Source organism: Ptiloglossa arizonensis, chromosome 5 (assembly GCF_051014685.1).
Source record: "Ptiloglossa arizonensis isolate GNS036 chromosome 5, iyPtiAriz1_principal, whole genome shotgun sequence".
Classification (NCBI taxonomy): domain Eukaryota; kingdom Metazoa; phylum Arthropoda; class Insecta; order Hymenoptera; family Colletidae; genus Ptiloglossa; species Ptiloglossa arizonensis.
This window is the reverse complement of record NC_135052.1, coordinates 20,847,319-20,870,216: the sequence shown is the minus strand read 5'-3', so window position 1 is coordinate 20,870,216 and position 22,898 is coordinate 20,847,319. Positions and strand designations below refer to the sequence as shown.

Genomic DNA, 22,898 nt, shown 5'->3' with positions numbered 1-22,898 from the left:
TCTACGGACACCACCTAAGAACCCAACACCAATCACCTCTCTGCTAACCTTCTCATACCTATTGCTTCTCTGCTATCCATCTCAACCATCTAACGTATGTTGCTTCTCCGCGATCGAAACATAATTGAACTATTTCAACAGAGTTACGCGGACGAAGACCACGCCTTAGCAGGCGTGTTGGAGCACGCTTATCGTTCCATGGAGGACTACCTCGCCGAGTGCCTCTCCCTGGACGCGTCCTAGTGCCTCAAGCCGAATACTCTCTCGTTGTCTCTAGCTCGCCTACTTCTGATAAATCCCGAATGGGCGTGGATGCTCGTCGAGAAGGCTCACTGTTCAGGATTAGACTAGTTCGAGAAGATTCTCAAAAGCATCCGGATGGTCGCCACCGATCGTTTCGTAGCAGAAGGACAACCACGCAACGGGGAAGAGGTCTGGGAAAGATTGCAAGGTCGCGTAGAAGGTCACGAAACTACACCCGATCGTTCTCGGTGACGGGGATGCTACGATACGTAAAGTAGAGCGCGGAAGAGAAGTATATAGAAGGAAAGTGGTGATGAGAGGGATGAGGTAAACTTAGTGTTTGTATAAGTAATATCGTTAATAACGTTGTATATCAGCCGCCTGCATCAGCCTGTGGATTCCTCTTTGCTACGAAGAACTCGTTCACTTTGCTCTCTGGACGCGCATCCTGGACATAATTATAGCGATATCCACCACCCACACCCAACACCCAACACCCCCACCCCTATCCCCGAACATCCAGAGGCGTATCTAGTTAGGACTATAACGCAGTTAGCGGGTCAGATCAGTATTCGCGGAATAGGCTGCAAGCTCGATCGGTCCGATGGAAACGTAGGGAAATTCCGATTCGCGTTACCCTGGTTCTCGCAAGCTTGCAAGCTCGCCAACATTTTGTATACCAAACCTCCATTATCTGCCGGTGACACGAGACACTCGAAGGAATAGAAAGACGCAAGGACCGATGATGATCGAGCGCATCGAGCTTAGCGCGGGCTTGCAAGCTCGCGACTCACTGATTTTTTATATCAAGCCTCCGGGTTCAGCGCTCGAGAAACTGGGCTCCGCGTTGGCCGCGTTCCGCTCGAAAGTATCGAGGAGCTTACCGAATGCTTGCAAGCTCTCCTCGCTGTTCCCGATCGTGATGGTTCTCGAGGCTCGCGGAGCGCCGAGGTATCACGAGAATCGCGCGGTTCGCCGTTGCAAAGCTCGGAAGCTCGCGTCTCACGATTCTCGCCCAATGGCGACGCCAATGGAACAATCGACTCGCGCCCCTCCCCACTCTCGACCTTGCCCCGCCCATTCGAGACACACGCAGCGAAGTATTCGAAACGTTCTACGACTTGTCGAACAACGGTGTCGTCGACTGCACACGATTTTTCGTTGATTAATATTTATTACTCGTTGCTAGTATTTTATATAATTTACACAACTAGTATTTTTATTTTCGTTTCCGTTACCATTTGTAAATTGTCATAGTTGTAATTAGAATTCTTTTGTCACTTACAATCATAAATTGTCACGACATCCAACAGACGTTTATTACCATTACTCGTTGCTACTATTTTATATACTTTACACTACTATTATTCTTATTTTCGTTACCATTTGTAAATTATCATAGCTGCAATTAGAATTTTTTCGTCACTTACATTCGTAACTCGACATCCGACTAACGTTAAAACATACGACGAGAAATAATAAATATTAATTTATTTCCGTAACTATGTAAAGAACTTACTTTCACACTTTCGTTCAACATATTCGATACGAATCGACACGTGTCAGTGAATTCTCGGTGCCTGAAGTTCTTCGCGCGAATCTACGAACAAATGTTCTCGCGAGACACTCGCGCCCATCGCTACCTCTGTTCTCGACCGAGGGGAAGCAAGAGAAGAAAGAGTCTACGGTGACTGTCGAGTCGATTGTTTGATCGACACCGTCGTGGCTACACAAACCGGTGCCTCCCCGATTTCCTGGGAAAACGAGCTGGCTACGCCTATGCGATGACTCGTCCAGGGGTATCGACAACACCACTCACCGTTAGAAAACGAACGCTTAGTCCTAAGTTTTGTGTTGTACAGCTTGGCGCCTAGTCTATGTACCATAACGTTACACGCGTGAACAGAATGGTGAAAGGATCCCCCACCCCCAGGACCCCAGCCCCACCCAATCAACCAACCAACCGTTTGATCCTTGAATATTTGTATATATCTATACACGTCTCTACGGAAGATGTCCCTCGGTGTGGGTCGCGTTCCCTCGACGAGGTTCGCGCGTGTTCCCGTTTGTCGTTGATCGTTTGTTGTACTATAACGCTAAGGTGTACTATAAAAGAAAAAAAAAAAATCAGTTTCCAGAAATAACTAATTAAGTAAGTAAGCGACGCGAGGCTTTAGGGTAACGCTCCGATTCACCGTATACTTTAGCTCGTTCCAGAACGCACCTCGTCGCGGGCAACGAACCTTATCGTAATACCTTTTCTCGATCAACACCGACCGTTCTCACGGTCCTGACGGAGTACGCGACAATTAGTTCGAGATCAGGTCGATCGATGTTCGTACGGACGCGGTTCACGTTGGATGTTAACGTTCGAGATCGATCGGACTCGCGAGATCCGTTTACGAGGACACTGGTCAACCCTTTTCTCAACAACGTCAGCGTGTTCGAAGGACTTCGAGTCCTCAGGTATACTATCCAACCTCGATCCACCTAACGATCATCTCTGTACAGTGGCTCTACGAGTTGTTTGAGAAATTGATGCGTTCAGGGAGTGAGATTAAACAATCGTACACCGGTTCACACTGATCCCAAAGTCCTTTCTAACAGTAGACCACTCAATCTTGGTGTTTCCACCGCGAAAGGGTTGGCCAGTTGGGATATTTTTAGATTTAGCGTCCTCCCGGATGCTGTTCAAACTCCATCCACGTAACGATCTTCTCTATAGAGTGACTCTACGAGTTGTTCGAGAAATTGATGCGTTCAGGGAGTGAGATTAAACAATCGTACACCGGTTCACACGGATCCCAAAGTCCTTTCTAACAGTAGACCACTCGGTGTTGGTGTTTCCACCGCGAAAGGGTTGGCCAGTTTGGATATTTTTAGATTTAGTGGTGCTTCTCGGTTTTTTGGCAGTGATCGAGGATCATTGACGGTTCTCTCGCAAGTCCGATGGACGAGTCACGAAACGAAACGAACGTTCACGGTTGATCGTAGAATGGTCGCGCTCGAACGAGGAGAGTCGCACGTCGCCATAAACGCTGCCTGCCCAGCAGCCCTTAAATGCCGACAATCAAGGCTAGTGCAACTAATCAAACGATAATAAATAGAACGGAGAGGATGAAGAAATTACCTAATAATATTAATGAATCTTAGATGAGTGTTGGATGCGGTTCGTCCATGTCGGACCATGGTGAGCCTCGACGAGGACAGAGGGGGATTGTAGAGTATTAAATGGTGGCTGAGGGGATGACACGAACCTCGTGGGAGGGGAGTCCTCGTCGAGGACATCGAACATGGACGAAAGTGGACGTGACGGATCGGTAGGTCAGGATTTAAGTGCTTGACGTCGATTGTAGAGAGTACAAAGCTGCGACGCGTGGCGAAGGAATACTTTTAAGGACTGTGTATCCTTCGATCAGGTGTTTTCGAATACGAAGATCGATTTATTTGTATTTGTGTTTGGTAATTTTTCTTTTTTTAATAAACGTGTTAAAGAGTTGGAAAGAATTACTCCTTTGGAGCAGGTGTTTTCGAACTTTTGAAAGAAGTGTAAGTATAAAGATTCAAAATTTTCAATACCACTCACTGGATTTGTATTCAGAGGAAAAGTTAAGAATTCTCGAATGATAAGTATTCAAATTTATAGATATTTTAATATCGAAGATAATTAACCGTGAAAGTTAACATAATGATTTAACGTGAGACTTAAGCTTTTTAAATATAATACAAGATGTCTGCTGATTTCTCATATTCTTTGAGAAGAATCGAGCAATTTGTACAATTAGTCTATACAGACTAGAAAGGATACTATAATTTATCTTTGGGTATAGAAACTTTTGTATTTTTACTTATTATTTACTATCTCCTTATTTAAATACCATTAAGTAATAATTTCAAGGGTCAGACTCTACACACTTCTCGATTGATATATTTAATATTTCTGAAATTGTTACACATTTACACCACTTTTACAAACGTATACTTTTTCCTCGCACGGTTACTGAATTTTCTCAAAATAATTTCCTCGCGAAAGAATTTAAATTTGCTTCAAAGATCTTCGATTGAAAGCTACTCGATCGTAGGACTAATTCGACCGCCAATTTTGAAAACCGTAAAAAAAAACGAAAATTTCCTTCGCCAGACGGAAAGGACAGACACGTCGTTGTTTCCTCGTAAAAGTTCACGTCGCGACATCGTCGATCGATTTTCCCGCGCGAATTCGAGAGAACTCGAGACTTCGTCGAGCGAGGGACACGCGAGAAGCTAACGAAAGCAACAAAGAACGCGAGAATGAGACACAGCGAGCGAACGTAAGAGAGAGAGAGAGAGAGAGAAAGTGAGAAAGAGAGAAAGAAAGAGAGAAAGAAAGAAAGAGAGAGAGAATGAGTGCGAGTGTGAGTGTGCAATCGCAATCAATTATTAACTATAATAACGGCAGAAAGTGCGGCGAAATAAAAACGTAGACATATAGGTATGGGTCTGAGGAACGGCAGGCACGCAAAAAGAAAAAAAAAAGAAAATCAGTAACAACCACGACAACAACCGGAGAAAGAGGAAAAAAGAAACGGAGCATGCGAATTACGTGAAATTAATCGCAAAACAGAAGAAAACCTTGGTAGCAGCGCATAAGGGTATCTATAAGCTTTTGGTAACGTATTATCGCCGCTAGGCTAAAGAGAATTAATAAGAGAAAAAAAAAAACACAGAAAAAATATATATATATATATTATACATAAAAACGAGAAAAAGCGGTACACAGAGAAAGAAAGAGAGAGAGAGAGAAAGAAAGAGAGAAAGAGGGGAAGGACGTTCAGATTCAGAGAGAGAGAGAGAGAGAGAAAGTAAAAAAAAAAAAAATTTGAAAGAAAGAGAAAAGAAAAATTAATTCACACGCGGAACTCGAGTTCGAGAGCATCGGGCCCGTGCGAACGAAACTTCGCGACAAACTTCGCGCGTACGTTGTTATCCTTTTTTTCTTCTTTTTTTATTTTTAATTTTTTTTTTCGTGCGAACAAACGTCGACGAGATTCGCTTGACCCGAAGAACGCGAAATCGCTCCTCGTCGAGAATTTCGGGACGAAGAGCGAAAGACGGAGAACTGAAACAAAGTGACGACGGAGGAGGAATGAAAAAAATAATAATAATAATAATAATAATGCGTCTATTTGAAATTATTTGGATAATCTGTGATACTCAGATTGACGATTATTATCGGTTATTTGTCGGATTTATCCCGGGAAAGTTTGGTGTCCGCGACACCCACGGTGTTTCGCGCGTTTTTAACCGGATGCATAGCGAATATCGAGGTATTAATAGATAAGGTATCGATAAAGAAATTGTTCGAGTTTACGCATGCTCGAAACTGAGTCCAACAGTGTCGAGAAGATCGATTATTCCGTTAACCTTCGTGCACTGTTCGAAAACCGAAACTGTTCCGAAAAACGGAATTTTGGATTTTAATTATTTTTTTTTTCTTCTTATTTTTTAATAGATATTTCATTCGTGGAAAATTTACAATTCTCTGAGAAGCGAATATTTGATTAAAAAATAATCGAAAGATACGGTTCTGGCGTCAGTTTTTTTTTTTAAAGTTCAAGTACACGAGGGTTAATAGACGAGTAAATTTTGATCGTGTTCAGTTTACGTGGTTATTTTCCAAATTGACGAACGTTCCATTTTTGTATTTAATATTTCGGTTGACACTCGTTCAATTAACCCCCCCGACACGGTGGAAATTCATAGCGTCTCGTTCGATGTACAGGACGCATAAAAACTGGTGGACGCAACTTCGTTGAATTTATTAACGTAAACCGTAAAAGAAGAGTTTCCGTGTCTTCGAATGCTCGTGTTTTCCTAGCGTTAAATAATTATTAGAGTTATTCAACACCCATCGCTGAAGTAATTAATAGAACACCGTGAAACTGTCCGCAGATAGTCATAAAATGCAAAGAGTGAATTGTAAATATTTCTATTTGTAATTAGAATCATCGAAACGCAGCAACGACGGATCCTTTTCGTAACTATAGCATGTGTCTTAAACTGATCTCGAGCTTGCGTCCACTTATTATGGCGCGGCCTGTACAATGCGAAAAATTACACAAACACCTGTAACTCCCGAACGAATCACAATTTTCACGTGTAATTTTCTCCACTCTGTTCGATATGGAAACAAGAAATTAAATATCACTTTTTCTCATTCAAATACATCACTTTCGGATATTAAATTAAAAAAAAAAACACTTTCGTAACAAAAATATCTCTATCCAGACACTTCACCTTCGGATACCAAACTTCGAATAACCTTTACAAAAATTCAACACGTTAAAAGAAAAAAAAACACGTTAAAATTTCACTAGTTAAAAGAAAAAAAAAAGACACACACAAAGACACTCGTCGATTGTTCGTAAAACAATCTCACACCGAGGGAGAAAGTTACAAATCGATCTTGAAGAATTTTTTTTTTATTATCGGTGTCAGAGGGGTTGATCGGTGCAACAAACGTTTCGAAAATCGTTGATTCTTGGACTCGGTTTCGGTAGCGGCCTACTCGTCTCGATGCATCAGAATCATCGAAACGATCGTCTCGAAGCCAGCTCGAAACGACGTCCGATCGATCGGAGAGTCGTCGTTCGGATTAGCGCGATCCACGTTGATTGTTCGTTAAGATGGAAACAACGCATGGATCGAGAATTGTTGGCCAACGACTCGTCGATTCGACTGCGCCCCGCGAGCGTGGCCGACGCGCTCGGACAATTGTTTTTTATATAATATTCGCTCGGATCATCCAGCGAGCGCACGCGATCGCCGCGGATTAATCGTTCGGGAGAGACGTTCTCGATAGTTTCTCGTGGGAGGCCGGAGCACGCGGATCGTTTCCACTCGGTTTTTTACGATATTCGCACGGACCTGGAGAATCATCCACGAAATCGGCCACGATCATCGGCGATCGCTCGAAACGACCGTGATCGAACACTGTCATTAACACGTTGAACGACGACGAACTTGGTTTCTTGGTTTTTGTTTTTTTTTTTTTTTTTGTTTTTTTTTTCTTCTATGTATTACGAAAGTGTCTGTTATAAAACGCACTCGTTGACATTGTAAAAGATGGTTCGTGCAACATTGAGTGTGTTCTTTATTCGATTCTACAGGGAGCTGGGAAGTTAACGATTAGGAACTGTGATTAACACGTTGAACGATAAACTTGATTTTTTGTATTTTTTTTTTTTCTATGCACTACGATAGTATCTGTTAAAAAATGCACTCGTTGACATTGTAAAAGATGGTTTGTGCAACATTGAGTGTGTTCTTTGTTCGATTCTATAGAGAGCTGGGAAGTTAACGATTAGGAACTGTGATTAACATGTTAAACGATAAACTTGATTTTTTGTATTTTTTTTCTTCTATACATTACGAAAGTGTCTATTATAAAACGCACTCGTTGACATTGTAAAAGATGGTTCGTGCAACATTGAGTGTGTTCTTTGTTCGATTCTATAGAGAGCTGAGAAGTTAACGATTAGAAACTGTGATCGAACACTGTAATTAACACGTTGAACGATAAACTTGATTTTTTGTATTTTTTTTCTTCTATGCACTACGAAAGTATTCGTTATTAAACGCACTCGTTGACAATGTTAAAATTGATTCGTGCAACATTGAGTGTGTTCTTTGTTCGATTCTATAGAGAGCTGAGAAGTTAACGATTAGAAACTGTGATCGAACACTGTAATTAACATGTTGAACGATAAACTTAATTTTTTGTATTTTTTTTTCTGTATACATTACGAAAGTATCTATTATAAAATGCACTCGTTGACATTGTAAAATATGATTCGTGCAACATCGATTGTGTTCTTTGTTCAATTCTACAGGGAGCTGAGAAGTTAACGATTAAGAACTGTGATTAACACGTTGAACGATAAACTTGATTTTTTGTATTTTTTTTTTCTATGCACTACGATAGTATCTGTTAAAAAATTCACTCGTTGACATTGTAAAAGATGGTTTGTGCAACATCGATTGTTCTTTGTTCGATTCTACAGGGAGCTGGAAGATTAACGATAAACGAAACGTAAAAGTTATAGTTTCTCGAAAGTATAATTATTCAGAGTTTCGTCAACTTACCAGCTCTATATAGAATGTATAAGATTGAAGAAATTGGTAAAGGAGAAGATTGGTTGCAGTTTTCTCGTAAGTGCAACGATGCACCTGCAACGTGTAACTGCAGTTTTGCGTTTGACGAAAGTGTACGTGTCTTTTGAGATACGTGTCGTACATCGTGTCGTACATCGATTTTCTTTGTAATTCTGAGTGCAATGGTAAGAGAGAAGACTATTAGAAGATGTAAACAATTGATTTGGATAATAGTTAATGTGAAATTAACGATTGGACGTATTTAAAGTATCTAATGAAGTATTTAATTTTCGAAAACCTTCGAAGACTTTTCATACGAAATGACGAGAAAAATCAAACTATCTAAAAATAAAAGATACTCTGTTTAGAGAAAAAGTGCAATCACAGTTCACATGTGCATCGTCGTGTTTATGAAAATAATCAGATCTTTTTCTACGAACGAAACCAGAGACACCAATGTACCTTCTCTTGTTACACGAAAGATAAAATTAATCGAATCAGTGTTTCTATTAGAGAAAGTTTCTAAATATTTAGGTATAATTTAAAAATTCAAACACGTAGAACGTATAATTAAATACAGAATGTATTATTGCTTTTGTCCTCTCAGTTCACTGTTGCAATTGCAATCACGTGTTACTGCATCAACTTATTATTGCACATCCGCTTCAATCCTTTCGCTTAACTTAATTTTCTAAACAATTCGTACAATTGTATATTTTTACTTCATTATTTTACATTCTCGTCGCTCTAAATATCGAATTACCCGCAGAACGATCCGTGAACGTAATCGTTTAATAACAACGAGCAATTTAGTCGTGTTCGGTAACGATGTTCAACGTGTTAAGAAACAAGTCTCCGTTGCAAGAGAAAAATGTAACGTTCGTCGATTTTTGACCCTCCTCTGTGTTCGAAAAACAATTCGCTCGCGGGACTATTGTTAAAAAGTAACTTCCAAGAAAACGGAGTAGACAGGAGATGCGTTCGATTTCTTCTCCGTCTAATCCTTTCTTGTTTTTAAGCGACTGCCGATAACGCATCGAAGACACCGATTTCGCGGATGTCGTTCAAGTTGTATTCCACGTAACACCCACGAGATAATCATGTTACTAAGACTCTGCGTTTTTTAATATCAGCGAGGCTCGGCCCGGACAACGGGCGGACAAAAGTGTTTTCAATAAACTGTTACATTACCTGAAACCTTGTTGTTTCTTTTCTTTTTTTTTTTTGCCACCGTGTACGTCACCTCGATACCTAGAAACGCACAACTTCGTAGGAACAATTGCGCGTCAAAGTGAGCACACTTCGGGCTCTTTCGTTCGTTTCAACGACGAGATTAGCAACGGGAGCGTGCACAAAAAGAGGAAAAAATTTCGATTGTATTTTGCGTGATCTACGTCTTTGTTTCCTTGTCAATTCTTTGTCTCGATTAAAAATTATGTCTCTGCCACGAAAACCCAGAAGACGACGCATTAAAAGATGGACGGAAATTCAACGGGCTAGAAAACAGAAATCTGTCCCATTGCTCACTGAGAATCGGTAAAAAATTGTTTTAATTGTATCACTTAGAAATTTCATTCGAGAAACTTCTATCCGGCTGATCGAAACTAATGCGAGAGCTTTTATCATATAGGTTCCATTTTATCTGATTCTTATTTCTTATCAATTTTATTCGAGAAACTTAGCTGATCGAAACTAATGTGAGAGCTTTTATCGAATACGTTCCATTGTAACTGATTTTAATTTCTGATAAATTTTATTCGAGAAACTTAGTCAGCTGATCGAAATTAATATGAGAGCTTTTATCGAATAAGTTCCATTTTATCTGATTCTTATTTCTCATCAATTTTATTCGAGAAACTTAGTCGGCTGATCGAAACTAATGCGAGAGCTTTTATCGAATAAGTTCCATTTTATCTGATTCTTATTTCTCATCAATTTTATTCGAGAAACTTAGTCGGCTGATCGAAACTAATGCGAGAGCTTTTATCGAATAAGTTCCATTTTATCTGATTCTTATTTCTTATCAATTTTATTCGAGAAACTTAGTCAGCTGATCGAAACTAATGTGAGAGCTTTTATCGAATAAGTTCCATTGTAACTGATTTTTATTTCTGATAAATTTTATTCGATAAACTTGTAGTCAGCTAATAGAAACTTATGGTGTGAAAGCTTTTATCGTACAAATTCAATTTTAACTGATTCGACTCGATTTATTGAAAAATTTCTACGACTGTTCCGATCTCTAATAAAAAGTACGTAAATATTCCGAGAGAAATGTTACAGAGAAACTTTACGCGAAAAATATTCAATAAGTTCTTCACATTAAGGTATACTGATCATCTCTACGCTACAAGATCGAAGAGCGTCCGAAATATCGCTTCCCAGACTGTCATGACCAACGTCCCTATTCTTTCGAAAAAATCGTCGGACAACAGTGTCATTTATTTGGGATGTTATCGTAAAATCCCTGAATTAATCAATCTGGTGGACAACGATGACAATTACGAGGAAAAAGTGACCAATCAGCCGGTGAAAACGACTTCAAAACCACAGGTGGTAAAATTATTTTCTTATTATGTTACACTCGCGCCGATACAGAGTGTTTGAAAATTATTGGTAGAAATTTTACAGGTTGACAGTGTACATCGAAAGAAAAAATTAACAGAAATGAATGCGTCGCAATATCCTTTAACGAAGAAGTGTGGTGTGAGTATGCAACGAGTAAGATATTAATTTAATTTCTCCTTCGATAGAAAAGATACAGAACAAACGTATTCGACACTTGTGTAGATTTTCGTTCTGTATGTTTACGAACAACGAATATGTACTAAAAACTTAATTTCAAAATATTTATTTATTAAATATTTTCCATTCTTTTCAATATATTGTAACAGCCTCTGACGTTTGTATTTATAATTCTAAAATACTCTACATAAGTAAATATTGTATAAAATAAGTTTTATTAATCATAAAACAATGAATTGCAAAATAAATCCTTTCACAGATAAAGAACACGAAAATGAACCAACTTGTACAATAATTAAGATTGCACTCGAGAGATAACTTAGCGTTTATGATCACCTGTAGAAGGTGAGTTTTCATTATAAATACCTGAGTAAATTTAAAGTATAAACGGAGAAGAAGATATTGTTATATGGACTTGGAATGTCCGGGTCTTATTTTTCCAGATAGAGGGAGTAAAAGATCTATAGTAGGATTAAATTTTACGGTCGGTCAAGGTCACACCCCCCTCTAATCACTTTTTCACAAACTGTGGTTCTGAAAATGTTTCTTTCGATGGATATTCTTTTCTACGCTTAAATAAATTATTATTTCAAATTATATCGTTATCACAATGTTTCTAAATAAAATTAAAATTCACCGCACTATTTAAGTAAAATTTCCTTCTTAAGCAAAGTTTGTACGAGTCTCCGAATCTACATTAATATTATACAATATTACTATACCTTTGTACCATAAATGTATACATAACATTTCTTCTATACTAAGTATTTGATATTTAAGATCAGACTGTACACAACTATGATGTAACACATTACTATTTTCTACATATAAAATGTATTATCCGTTTTAAATAAAATACTCTCTCACCTGTACTCGTACAGAAAATTAAATTCGTATCGTAAAAATATTATTCCTTCTAACATCACAAGGACAAACCGTGAATAACGAATTCATAGTCATCGTAATAGTCCGAAAAGTGGAGCGTAGGTTAGGCGACGCCATTACGCGATGCTCGTCAACCTCTCCAGCCAATCACGAGACACTATTTGAAAACAGGGAGCATGGTATTAACCTCAATACTTAAAGTTAAGTATTAACCTTACAAACACCAACACAGTTGCTCCCCACTTTAACATTCACCACGTTGAACACGTTTACTTTAATTAATTGTATAATATACTTCTAACTAAAAAAAAAAAATCCTGTACGTTCTATATTCAGGAAATATCTTTGTTTTATGCTACAGATTCACCTCTCGATATGATTTCCAAACGAACAGGTATTATTGAACAATTCCATCATCGTGTTAAATATAATCCTTTCCTTTGATCTTGCAAGGCAAATAAGTGGCGATCAGAAATTTTCTCGAGAACGAAGATAAACTCTCTATCTCCGCTTTCCCTGTTCGCATTATTTCGAGTTCCTTGAGAAAATTCCCAGTCATATACGAACGATTCTCGATCGCTGCCAATTTTGACAAGTCGAATCCAGTGAGGGGAACAGTTCTCGTTCCCAAGGCGAGTAACTCCGATGGATGAATTCCGAGCCAACGTACGTTTCGACAAGCCAAACTTTCCCTCTCTTTGGACAGTGTCGCCGAGCCAAACCTGGTTTCGAAGAACGTCGAAGAGATGTTTATTTTGTCGTCAGTGTGTTTCTTAGAAATTTCGTCACCCTATTATTCAGTAATATTTGAAACTCCTTTAATAAAGAAATTTTTTATAAACGTATCTAGCACTTCCTTGAACCGTCCCTTTGCCTTGTCTTTCACTACTAAACAACAGATCTATTTTGAAAATTTCTATTCCAATTGCACAATGAACTCTGAACTTGTGATCGTTTAGAGCAGTGTTTTTCAAAGTGAAGGAGGGCAGTGAAAGAATATTTTTAAATATTTAGTGTTTTACTGAACATAGAAGTGTACTTCGTATCGGGTTAAATTCACTACTTGTGTCGAAAGGAAGAATTTTCTTCCTCTTTTCAAGGAAAGAATGCCTTTTAAAAAGTTTCCTGGTCATTGTGCTAGCCACTTTTCTAACGTTTTGTTTTTTTTTGATAATTCTATAGAATTTGATAATTCTATAATTAAAGTTTCGAGAAGAGACGACTGTTCTTCAGTTCTGAATCGATTTACCGATAGACACACATGATGTCCACGCCAAAAGGGTCCGCGTCCACCATCGCGTAAACTGGCAGCTCCATTTTCTCGGACAACAGTTTCACCAGCATTCTAGTAGCCACGTCAGGATATCCTTTTCCTGTCACCAGAATGCAATTCAAGAGATTGGTGCAATCGTCTTCCAACAATTTTTGAAATACAGAGTCTTTCTCGACGATGAGCACCATTTTGGCCTTGGTTCGAACGGACTCTACATTGGAAGCAATGAACGGAATTAGGGCACCTCCTGGCACCTTGAAATCGACGATTCGATTGTCGATCAAGGTAAGCGTCAATTCACCAGCAGCTAATCCCTTCGATGCGGGTAGAAGATCTAGATAGATAAATAATTTGTAGAGTATACTATACTCTTTTCGTTCGTACATCTTATAGAAATTATTCGGAATGCACAGCCAATGAGAAAAAAATAAACATGGAAAAACAAGTACAAATTAAAATCAGGGGACAGATAAAGTGAATTAATCAAAGAAAAAACTGGAAAAAAAAGAAAGGATTAAAAAAAGATTACTCAGTATCTTGATGTTGTGCTGTTAATATTCGGAACGTGTGTAAATGTTAATAACAATCGCAGAAATGGACAAATATTCACTGAAACCGTTCGCTTTTGCGAATTCCGCAATATCTTGATGTTTATTTATCATAATCATTAACAACCGTCGTAGGACCATAGTTTAAACAATTATTAACAATGTCCTGGTATAAATAATGGCATGAAATATCATTTAGTTGGAATTTTTCATTGAGATCCAACCGATATTTTCAAGGCTACACGTATCGATTATCGATTCACACTAAATATTTATCTCCATGATTTTTCTATCTAGAAAAGCGATTAATTAAATTTCGCCGATTTGAACTAAAAAATACAGCTTCTACGCGTATTGTGAAAATTATAAGAATTAAAAAACGGCAAAATTAATGCACGAAATACACAATTATTACTTTCCATGGTTTAAATTTTTACGAAACACGTTTTTACTTCGAATCTTCATCAAAACCAATTCCTACAAGTTAATTAATCATTTGTAATGCATAAATAAAATACACATTGTTCGATCATTATTGGGAACATGCGTAAATGTTAATAACAATCGCGGAAATGAACAAACATTCACCGAAACCTTTCACCTTCGCAAATTTCGCCATATCTTGATGTTTATTTATCATAATTATTAACAACCGTCGTAGGACCAGAGTTTAAACAATTATTAACAATGTCCTAGTATAAATAATTGTTTAAAATAATATACTGTTGAAATACTCTTTATTCGCGATGGAATTATTGTCATTAAGGTCCAACCGACATTGTCAAGGCCAGACATATCGATTATCGATACACAAGTATTCGTCACGATGATTTTTCTATCTAGAAAAGCGATTAATTGAATTTCGCCAATTTTAACTAAAAAATATAACTTCTACGCGTATTGTGTAAATTATAAGAATTAAACAAAGGCTAAATTAATGTTCGAAATACACAATTATTACTTTCCATGCTTTAAATCTTTACGAAACACGTTGTTACTTCGAATCTTCATCAAAATCAATTCCTACAAGTTAATTAATCATTTGTAATGCATAAATAAAATGCACATTGTTCGATTATTATTAGGAACACGCGTAAATGTTAATAACAATCGCGGAAATGAACAAACATTCACCGAAACCTTCCACCTTCGCAAATTTCTCCATATCTTGATGTTTATTTATCATAATTATTAACAACTGTCGTAGAACTATAGTTTAAACATTTATTAAGAATGTCCTAGTACAAATAATGGCTTAAAAGCCATAAATTTCTTGAAATATTCGGTTAGATCGAACACAAACAATCGAAGTAACGGTAAGCGACCTTGTGGTGGGTATATAAGGAGCCGCCGGTTGACAAAAATTTCATTCTCGCGGGAGCCTCCGAGGTGGACGGAAGTCTCCATTTTAGGTACCTGCTCCCTCCACGGACAGCCAAGGACAAAGGATGCCCTCTTGGTAACCGGTACCGATCGTCCAATTTCTTAATTCTTTTCTTTTGTCAGTTTTTTTTCTTTGTTTAATTTATTTGATTTGTTCTCTGATTTTACTGTGTACTTGTTTTTCCATGTTTATTTTTTTGCCACTGCTTCCATTATTTTCTTTGTTACTGCATGACTGTATTCAATCACTAATCAACTCAATTTCTATTTTATATCATGCCTTGACTTTAGGTTTCTCTTAGGTAGGCACATTGAAGAATAAAGAACGAAGAACGAAGAACGAAGAGGGCTATTTCATCGCAACCCCCATGGGATCTTTAGCTAAGCTTAGAATAAGTTAGTTTTAAGGCCACCCTGTACAAATATCTGTGATCTGCCGAGCAATTATCCAATCTGTAGCTTACTTTTGCTCGCTTCCTCGTTCCTCAGTCCGGTCACCACTGCTTGTTGCATAAGCAAGTGACCGGCCGTGTAGGTGGTCCGAACGGTCTATCTGCGTTTCTTCCGGTGGGTCCGCTTCGGGAGCGAACATGCTGCGAACACAGGGGCAGGTATTTATGCCGGTCCCTGCGGAAGCCCTTGATCCATCATAAGACCCTCTCTTTGTCAACCTTCGTGAGTCAGGTCCACGCTTGCGTGGCTCCTGACGCGAAGTTGGGAGAAACGGGGCACTCCTCTAGTGGAGTGGACGGCGTCGCGCAGTTCCTCGAAAATCGGCCCCATTAAGGGGAAACGGGATAGACCAAGTAGGAGCAACTATACGGTTCGCGTCGCGGCTTTCCCAATTTTGCCTCAATTTTCCATAATGTAATCGCTCGGCAGAACTAAACCAGGAGATCGATGGAACATTGATTCCTTCTATCTCTGCAGTTGGAATAAGTTAGTTTTAAGGCCACCATGTACAAATATGTGCACTGCCAAGTAATTACCCAATCTTTAGCTTAATTTTACTCGCTCCTCGTTTCTCAGTCCGGTCACCACTGCTTGTTGCATAAGCAAGTGACCGGCCGTGTAGCTGGTCCGAACGATCGATCGCCGTCTCTTCTGGTGTGTCCGCTTCCAGAGAGGGCATGTTGCGAGCACAGGAGCAGGCATTTTTGCTGGTCCCTGCGAAAGCCTCCAAAATAAGACCCTCTCGTCGTAAAGATGGAGAAACGGGGCACTCCTCTAGGGGAGTGGATGGCGTCGTTCGTTTTCTCTGGAATCGGACCCACTGAAGAGAAACGGGACCGATCTAGTAGGAACAACTACACGGTTCGTGTCGCGTCTTTCCCAATTTTGCCTCGTTTTGCTCGACTGTGTAATTCCTTGGCAGAACTAAACAAGCAGATCGAAGGAACTTTGATTCCTTCCATCTTGTTGGTTTGGTAATTTCGTTTGTATTGCGCATCGAGGGAGATCGATGGAACTTCGATTCCATCTATCTCCCTCCGGGTCTCCGCTCGCAGCAACCTCCACGTGGTGAGACCTGGTAATCGGTGTTACTCGCGACGAACAATCATTATTCGTCGCGGGTAGTACCGAGCTAATTGGCTGCGAATTTAGAATAATTTCTTGAAAATGTACAAACGAAAAGAGTAGTTCGACATAGTCGACGCTTGTCAGGTATCAGAAATCCGAGAATAAAAATGTAACTCTGATGCATTTCAAAAAATTTACTTCAAGTAATGAAATCTTTTCCTTCGTTGATTCCATTCCCTTTGTGTGATCCTACATTAAGAGTCAAAGAATGAGATTAGACTGTGACCTAAGTGTTTAAGCATTCCCCCCTCGAATATAAGATACATATTATATTATGTAGAGTTAGAGTCTTAGAATAAATGAGAATCGGAAAATTGGAGAGGGAACTGTAACCATAAAAAAGTTTGTATGTCATATATCAAGTTCCATTTGTCAGAATGAATAAAAGTAATAATTCTTTTGACATTTTTCTTTTCTGCAATACTTTCTTACGTTGTGCAAATTGTAGATAATATTCCATTTACAAACGTAAATGATAGTCACTTGGTTAAACTAACTATTTGGAAATGGAAATTTGGATATTTCTAGTACGAAAGAAGTACAAGACTTTCTTTCCTTCTTGACTCACTAGAGGTAATGGGGAAAATTTTCATCTAGCCACTATATTGTATTTTTGTAAATGTGTCTAAGGTATCAATATTGACTCGTAAACTCTCAAAGCAGAACTGTATTCTCAAACTGTACTCCCAATTCTATCTAATCGATTAATTCACCATCGCCATCTAAATGCCGGGACACGAATCTAACCTCACTTCACGTGTGTTCGAATTGAGTAACTAATCCAATTTAGTTACAATTGAAAGTAAAATCTTAACCGAGTATAAATTTAAGTTCGTTTCAAATTCATTGAATAATTATTCAATGGCTGAAACTAATTAATTAAATATACGATATATCAGCAGTGGAAAAAGGCACCTCGTCGCCCTCTAGTGGTAGCTCGACTTGAACCTTTGTAGTAAACATTGAGATAAGCAGAGAGGAAAATATAATTTTAATATTTCGAGCGATTAAATCTACGAAAATGTCCTAGAACTCGATATATTTAAATAAACTGTTATTTTTTTTAATCCATTGGCGAAATTTTCCCTTCTTTTACTTAAAATATGAAATGTACTTTCGAGAAGTGTCTTCCATTATTTGAAAATATCATTAGATACCAAACGATATCTTTGACATTATCAATATATTTTTTTTTAATTGTTTTCTCGTAAATCTGAATACTGAACAATATCATGTTTACGTGTATCGATGCAGACACGAAATTCTAAGATCTTTTTCCAATAAAGAGACTCACTAAGCTCCCATGGCGCGCAATTCAACAAATCGGCAACATGATTCACAGCCTGGTCCACGTATCTTTGTTCCGGCGCCAAACTCGAAGTTTTCTCGTTCTTCAAATCGTAATAAAGGGAGCGTCTCGTGATAGATGTGTTCGTAATTAACAAACGATGAGCCACGGCCATCACGGTCATCATCAAAGCGAACTTGTCTTTGCTTTTCCTTCTGGAAAAATTAATGGTCGTCGTTTGACCATTTTGCGTGACCATTTCATCCACTGAGTCAGTTTCTTCGAAAGGATACGATTCGAAATTCGACGCACGGCTCGATAAGTCATTTTCTTCAATCGTCTCCGTTGAAGCGTAATTATGCAACGTCAAATACGAAATTTGCGGTAGTCGACCGGAACATATTTGTTGGATTACATTTAAAGTTACGTTTTCGATACGTGCTACCAACTGTGTTCTAAATATCATAAAAAATTATTCGTAATACCACTTTCCCAAAATGATACTACTTTATTTTATTAGAAAAATGATTTACTCCATATTCACCTATATTCTGTATTATCTACAACAGGTATGTAGATCTTCTTCTCTTCGACACTTCCTGTTTCACCGTTGGTAAGTGTGAAATTTCTGTTCATCGTGTGTCTATTAATCTCTGACATTCTGTCTGAAATAAATAATTTAACGTATAAATGTAAGTCAATTCCTATTCAAGGACTATTTTATTTTTGTAACAAATTTCAAGGATAGTTCTTAATTCGTCTCTACTCTATTAATTTATTACGTGCTCGGTAGGTAAGTACAAAAGAATACTTTAATTTCTTCGTAAACAATAAAGTGCTTTCTGAGATGTCGACAGTATGTATACAAAATTACTTAATGTAGAACTTTCCGTGTGTATAAAATTGTTTCCAAAACATTGTGTATATCCAATAGTGTAATTAAATCTCTCGTTCACAGATGGCACGAGAATTCCAACGTTTTACGTTTTCTGATCTTCTTTACCAACAATGTTCAAAAAGAGAAATTTAAAATTACAAACTCAAATTAGACAGACTCGTATATTTATCTACTTTAATATATTTACAACTGACTCGATGTTTCTATTTAAAGTTTTCAATAACCATATCGATTACCCTGAAATTTTGCAACTTTTTAATTTTAATGTTCCATCGAAAATATTTAAAAAATGTTCTCTCTCTTATTCAACGCCAAGCAAGACTGATAAATAGTTGTACAAAATATTTACCAATAATATAATTCTCATCCCCGGTATCAAGTACCTCTACGTTATAAAAAAATAGTTGTACAAAATATTTACGAATAAAATAATTCTCATCCCCGGTATCAAGTACCTCTACGTCATAAAAAAATAGTTGTACAAAATATTTACGAATAAAATAATTATACAATCAGTAAAAAAAAAAATAAAATATATTTTCAAATAGAATTTTACTCATCCCCTGTATCAAGTACTTCCACGTTACAATAAAATAATTCTACAAAGTTGTTACGAATAAAATAAAATAAATGTATTTTCGAAAATAAAATTCTCCTCCTCCCCTGTATCAAGTACTTCCACGTTACAACAAAACAATTGTACAAAGTAGTTACGAATCAAATAAAATAAATGTATTTTCGAAACTAAAATTGTGCTCATCCCCGGTATCAAGTACCTACTTTCCGTCAAAGTTCGAAACCCCATTAGTCGCGAAAAAAAAAAAAAAAAAAGAAAAAAAAGTGACGTGAAGTCAAAAGGTCGACGAGGAAGGATCCCCGCGGTCGGTTTTTCAGTCTGCGCTCGCGCGTTTCGACGGCAGCCACGTCAGATAAAAATCTATCACCTATCCGAACGTAACATTCTCACAGCAATAAACATATTAAGTTCTCCCACGGCGGGAGAAATATTGGTCCGCGTGGCGTTGGTCCCGCTGATGGACGATCGACAACGATTCCCCGGTCCGTGGACGACGTTCGTATCGAGTAGCGAATCTCAAGAGAGCCGGACACCCCGCTGCGCATTTGTGAGCGGCGACCATTGAACGCCGCGCTACCGAGTGCACTAAAGACACTCGAGGACCTCATTGTGCCCCACGAAACACAGGCAGCGCCGCTGCAACGTCCAATCGCGACGTACGCCATCGTGCACTGCGACGTTGGGCCACGGTGGACCCGATCGTGGCGGTAAACAAATTTTCGGGGGTGAAGGTACGATAAAATAAGTACGTACATACAGTGGCTACAAAAAGTAGCTGCGCCGCTGTATTACAAGGAAATTCTTCTTACCTGTGAGACTGATTTTAATGAAAGTTTGCGTGCACCTAGAGCATGATACTGCATGCATAAATTCTTTAAGAAGGTGAAATCGAGTCTCGAAGATTTTAATGTTTTTTTTTTTTTGTTTTTTTAATGCAACTTTTCTTGGGACTTTTTTGCAATGGAATATGGATATATTTAGTTTTTTTAATGCAACTTCTATTGAGACTTTTTTGCAACGGAATATGGATATATTTAATTTTTTTAATGCAACTTCTATTGGGACTTTTTTGCAACGGAATATGAATATATTTAATTTTTTCAATGCAACTTCTATTGGGACTTTTTTGCAAAGGAATATAAATATATTTAATTTTTTTAATGCAACTTCTTTTGGGACTTTTTTGCAACAGAATATGGAACATTTATGTAAAATGAGCGATAAGAGTACTTAGAGAAGTATTATATATACAGCTTTTGAAATTCTAGGTTGGAAAGCATAATTTAATATTTTGCAAACTACTACACATAGGGAAAAACTTCGAATATTAAAATGAAGTATTTTCGAATGGTAAAGTTTACTTGAGTAACTTCAGAAGAATTTATGTAAATAGTCTATTAAAAATATATATTCTACTATACCTATGTATATTAATTTCTAAAATTGATTTTAATTTCAAAAGATTATAATATATTTGAATGCACTAATTTTCAACTTCAAAGTAACTTCGGAAGAATTTATCTAAATAATGTATTAAAAATATATATTCTACTATACCTATCTATATTAATTTCTAAAATTGATTTTAATTTCAAAAGATTATAATATATTCGAATACACTAATTTTCAACTTCGAAGTAACTTGGGAAGAATTTATGTAAATAGTGTATTAAAAATATATATTCTACTATACCTATCTATATTAATTTCTAAAATTGATTTTAATTTCAAAAGATTATAATATATTCGAATACACTAATTTTCAACTTCGAAGTAACTTGGGAAGAATTTATGTAAATAGTGTATTAAAAATATATATTCTACTATACCTATGTATATTAATTTCTAAAATTGATTTTAATTTCAAAAGATTATAATATATTTGAATACACTAATTTTCAACTTCAAAGTAACTTGGGAAAAATTTATGTAAATAACGTATTAAAAATATATCATACTGTACCTATGTGTACTAATTTTTAAAATTGATTTTAATTTCAAAAGGTTACAATATATTCGAATGCACTAATTTTCAACTTCGAAGTAACTTGGGAAGAATTTATCTAAATAACGTATTAAAAATATATCATACTGTACCTATGTGTACCAATTTCTAAAATTGATTTCAATTTCAAAAGATTATAATATATTTGAATGCACTAATTTTCAAAGTAACTTTGGAAGAATTTATGTAAATAACGTATTAAAAATATATATTGTACTATACCTATGTGTACCAATTTCTAAAATTGATTTTAATTTCAAAAGATTGTACAATATTTGAATGCATTAATTTTCAACGTATTACGATACATTTGTGTGCACTAATTTTCAACATACTACAATGCATTCGACGTAGTAATTTTCACTACATTATAAGACACTTGTACGTACCAATTTTCAATATACTATATTTGTATACGTATCGACCCCTAATTAGCGACGATGTTCTCGATTCATTCGCGTTTACCGCGTTTCTGGTAACGAGACTCTTTAACGAGGTTTCATTCGGCGCGTACAAATTTGGATACGGATATTTTGCATCCGCAGATGCGACATAAATTACCTTCGATCTCGTATGCTGTGGATTTCGTGTACGTTTACGAAGCCGACCACTCCGAGGGACAATGAATACTAACGAGCCGGCCACAGACGTTTGCGACGCGTGCCAAAACATTTTAGGGTCACCGGGACCACCCCTCCCCAAATCGTTTCTGTCTCTCTTGTCCATAAATGCAAAATTTATGATCTCCTCGCGCGGTATCGTAAAAAAAAACACGGCGTTCATTAGTGTAGAAGTTAGTGTACGTTGCCCCGTAATTGGACAAGGAGAAGAAACTGGATCGTAATATTTTCTAATTATCACTCGACGAGAGTTTCTTCGAACGAGTGGTTAAATTCGTTACTGTAGAATCTTTGTTACACATTGTCCAATTGTGTAACAATTGTTCTACTATTCGACTATTATCCTCGTAGAGTACCCCTCTTCTTGTTGAAATATTCTTCGATAAAAGTGTATACGAATTAGTAATATATACTTAATATAATTAATTTTGTAAAAGAATAGAAACAATTAATTAGGTATTTTTATTAGAAATATGTACTTGATGCAATTGGGAGGATATGTATTTAATTTTGTTTTTAATATAAACTTAGATTATTGATTAGATATTCTTTTATCAAGTTAATGAAGAATGTTATGTAAAATTATATAAGTTATATTATATATGTAAATAATTATATAATATAATTAAACAAATACTAGCAGTATATAAATTATTTACATACTTATATATTTGTATAAATAACTTATACTCTATAATGAAATAAATAATAGTAATATA

At 37.1% G+C, this 22,898-nt stretch overlaps 3 protein-coding genes across 8 annotated transcripts in view; 2 read left to right on the top strand and 1 right to left on the bottom strand.

Moving 5' to 3' along the window:
* Positions 1–8,503, top strand: part of LOC143146720 (A-type potassium channel modulatory protein DPP6) — a 172,302-nt gene extending 163,799 nt beyond the window's left edge. For all 5 annotated transcript variants that reach the window (XM_076311277.1, XM_076311278.1, XM_076311275.1 and 2 more), the window contains one exon: positions 142–8,503. In XM_076311277.1, the coding sequence (XP_076167392.1) occupies positions 142–243 (102 nt within the window). In that variant the 3' untranslated portion in view covers positions 244–8,503. The remainder of the gene's footprint in view (positions 1–141) is intronic.
* Positions 8,504–8,533: 30 nt separating this feature from the next.
* On the top strand, positions 8,534–11,775 carry LOC143146719 (uncharacterized). Of its 2 annotated transcripts, XR_012992058.1 has the most exons (5): positions 8,534–9,912; positions 10,704–10,929; positions 11,008–11,082; positions 11,381–11,466; positions 11,565–11,775. XR_012992058.1 is itself a non-coding variant. In XM_076311273.1 (4 exons), exons 1-4 carry the CDS (start codon positions 9,812–9,814, stop codon positions 11,414–11,416), a joined length of 438 nt encoding a protein of 145 aa, XP_076167388.1. In that variant the 5' UTR covers positions 8,534–9,811; the 3' UTR covers positions 11,417–11,775. The 2 variants fall into 2 exon arrangements, 1 of the variants encoding a protein (XP_076167388.1); XM_076311273.1 differs by having other exon boundaries at positions 11,381–11,775.
* A 652-nt stretch (positions 11,776–12,427) lies between these two features.
* On the bottom strand, positions 12,428–18,739 carry Mei-w68 (meiotic W68). The gene is made up of 10 exons (XM_076312693.1): positions 18,624–18,739; positions 18,048–18,534; positions 17,906–18,004; positions 17,681–17,817; positions 17,056–17,117; positions 15,439–15,445; positions 15,244–15,323; positions 13,664–13,774; positions 13,256–13,613; positions 12,428–12,728 (listed from the first exon to the last, which is right to left on the bottom strand). Exons 1-10 carry the CDS (start codon positions 18,737–18,739, stop codon positions 12,428–12,430), a joined length of 1,758 nt encoding a protein of 585 aa, XP_076168808.1.
* Between the last annotated feature and the right edge of the window lie 4,159 nt (positions 18,740–22,898).